Source organism: Anopheles bellator, unplaced genomic scaffold, assembly GCF_943735745.2.
Source record: "Anopheles bellator unplaced genomic scaffold, idAnoBellAS_SP24_06.2 scaffold00459_ctg1, whole genome shotgun sequence".
Classification (NCBI taxonomy): Eukaryota; Metazoa; Arthropoda; class Insecta; order Diptera; family Culicidae; genus Anopheles; species Anopheles bellator.
The window spans coordinates 4,044-6,295 of record NW_026684584.1 but is presented as its reverse complement, the minus strand read 5'-3'; the positions used below and the strand labels follow the sequence as shown (position 1 = coordinate 6,295).

The 2,252-nt window shown below is 48.4% G+C and overlaps 1 protein-coding gene across 1 annotated transcript; it reads right to left on the bottom strand.

The window, feature by feature from the left end:
• Window positions 1-346: 346 nt before the first annotated feature.
• Window positions 347-813, bottom strand: LOC131214293 (endonuclease G, mitochondrial-like; the record flags this gene model as incomplete). The annotated part of the gene is made up of 2 exons (XM_058208675.1): window positions 729-813; window positions 347-628 (listed from the first exon to the last, which is right to left on the bottom strand). Coding segments are annotated over exons 1-2 (367 nt in total), but the record flags the coding sequence as incomplete, so codon positions are not given.
• Between the last annotated feature and the right edge of the window lie 1,439 nt (window positions 814-2,252).

Genomic DNA, 2,252 nt, shown 5'->3' with positions numbered 1-2,252 from the left:
ATTGTATATAAACCGCCCAATTACGAACAATAAAGTTAGAATCATTCGAACACTTGAAACGAGAAGTTTATTGCCAATCGTAGTAAAGTCAAGCTTGATCCTCAAACCCGGGTTGCTCTGCCCTCATCCGAAACGGACGACAGAACCGCTCTCCCCTCCTCAGGATAGGCTTCCAATAGTGAGAAGCAAACTAACTGGGAGGTATTAGAGAGTTGGCGCTCGAGGCCACTTTTCGGGCAGAACTCCCACTATTTGTGTCGCTGCCGACCCAACGAGCAGACAGGTCCTTCCTTCGCGGGGCCTGCTCGAAGGGGCGCGCAGCAACACTGCTCGACACGATAGTTACCGTCCGCCGACATGTGTTCACGATCGAAGCCGGAACCTTTGTAGTCGGTGTTGAGCGAGTGGAAAAATGGGTTAATGCTGTCGTCCGCTTTAAAGTCGGATTTGGCCCGATCCACCGCATCGTTCGGTTTGACCGAGTCCGGCGTAAGGTGTTCGAATACCCAGTGCGCGACACGCGTTCGCCGGTCGTACGATAGCACGTAGTTATCGAAGGAACGCACATTGTCCAATCCGGGAAACCCGTACTTCATGATCTGACCAACCCGGCTCACGTTAACCGGTGCTGCCGGTGGGGAAATTAGAGATGCAGCCGAAACGGTTCCAAAGATCGGAAGTGCCGGTTTGGAGCAGAAGTCACTGATCGTCTTTCGATCGGTGCTTACATAATCGACCGGCACCTTCCGCCGCTCGAAATAGCTGTCGAGATAGTAGCAGCACCAATAGGCGGGACACTACATTGGAGGCCATTTTTACGCACGATTACTTTGGGGCTCCATTGGCGTCTCGAGCTAAATATTTAACTCTAAATATTGCACATTACACATTTGCTGGGTCGCGGAGCCCGCGAACGGTCGGTTTGTTTACTTTCAAACGCTTACGCCGTATACAAACGTCAGAGAAATGTCGAGGGGTGGCCCAATGAAGCGGCTTAATAATGCTTTTCTTTCATTTAGCAATCATAATCTTAAGACTATGATGTTATGACTAATTTTGCAAATTAAAGCGAGCATAATTTCATGCATATTTTAAAGAATGTACTTTATCAACGTAGCTTTATTAATTAGACACCCTGCTAAAAATATGCATCGTACGGCAAACAAACGGCGCATCTTCGCATATACAAACCTTGGAAACTGAAGTGTCAAAAACAACATACAGCAATTCTTCTGGAATGAAATCTGGATTCTGGTTCGCCCCGTCCAGTAACTCGTTTTCTGTTCATTAGTGTAGTTCTTGCGTTTTACAAACCTCCGACCATGGCCAGACCTCACCGCAGCAAAGGGGAGGAGGAAATGGATAAAGCCATTTACGATTGGGCTAACGAAAGCTACGTAATGGTCGGAGAGCCGTCGGATTATATGCCGTCAGCTGAAACCAGGCAAATCGTTCGCGGACGTGGCAGAGGAATTTTTGCGCTACCAGCAGAAAAAATGCGCCTTGCGGACCACATCAACCGCCTCGATGCAAGTTCGGCGGGCCGCTTGAGGACCACGGACGAAACGCTTGCCCAATCCAATCCAGCGACGGAGATAACGGCCACACTGCGCTCGTTAGGAATTCGTGGAGGAGATTACGAGACTACTTCTTTCGGCCGCACCACACGCCGAACGCTGGTGGACAACAATCGTGATATCCACTTGGATGGAAACATTCCGGTAATTCTGAACGGAGATCTATTCCACCAACCTTCCGGATCTCCGTTCAAGTTACGTACTGAGTTTGATCCAAAGGTTCCACTAAGCATTCAATTTCCTACGATCGATGAGTTCTACATCAATAACCCTTTCCACACCGATCACCAACCGCTCTCATCCGAATCGATCCCGAAGAATCACCAACCGCTCTCATCCGAATCGATCCCGAAGAATCACCAACCGCTCTCATCCGAATCGATCCCAAAGAAGAAGCCACCCAAGGAGCGTTCGCGCAAAGCATCGAGTAAAAAGAAGCCTAAATGGCGAAAAATGACTGCAGAGGAGACAATGCCAAGCCAAGCAAGTAGCCAAGTATGTTCTGGTGTTCCGGCTGGCTTCCGTCGAACTGGTGGTCGGGAGCTCTTCGGTGCGGATGGCAAAAAAAAGCTTCTTTAGCCGATGGTGCGCTGTACAACTAGCTGTAATAAGATTCATAAAAGAAACTTTAATCAAATGAAATTAACTAATAAACCGTTTTATGATGGTCTTTTT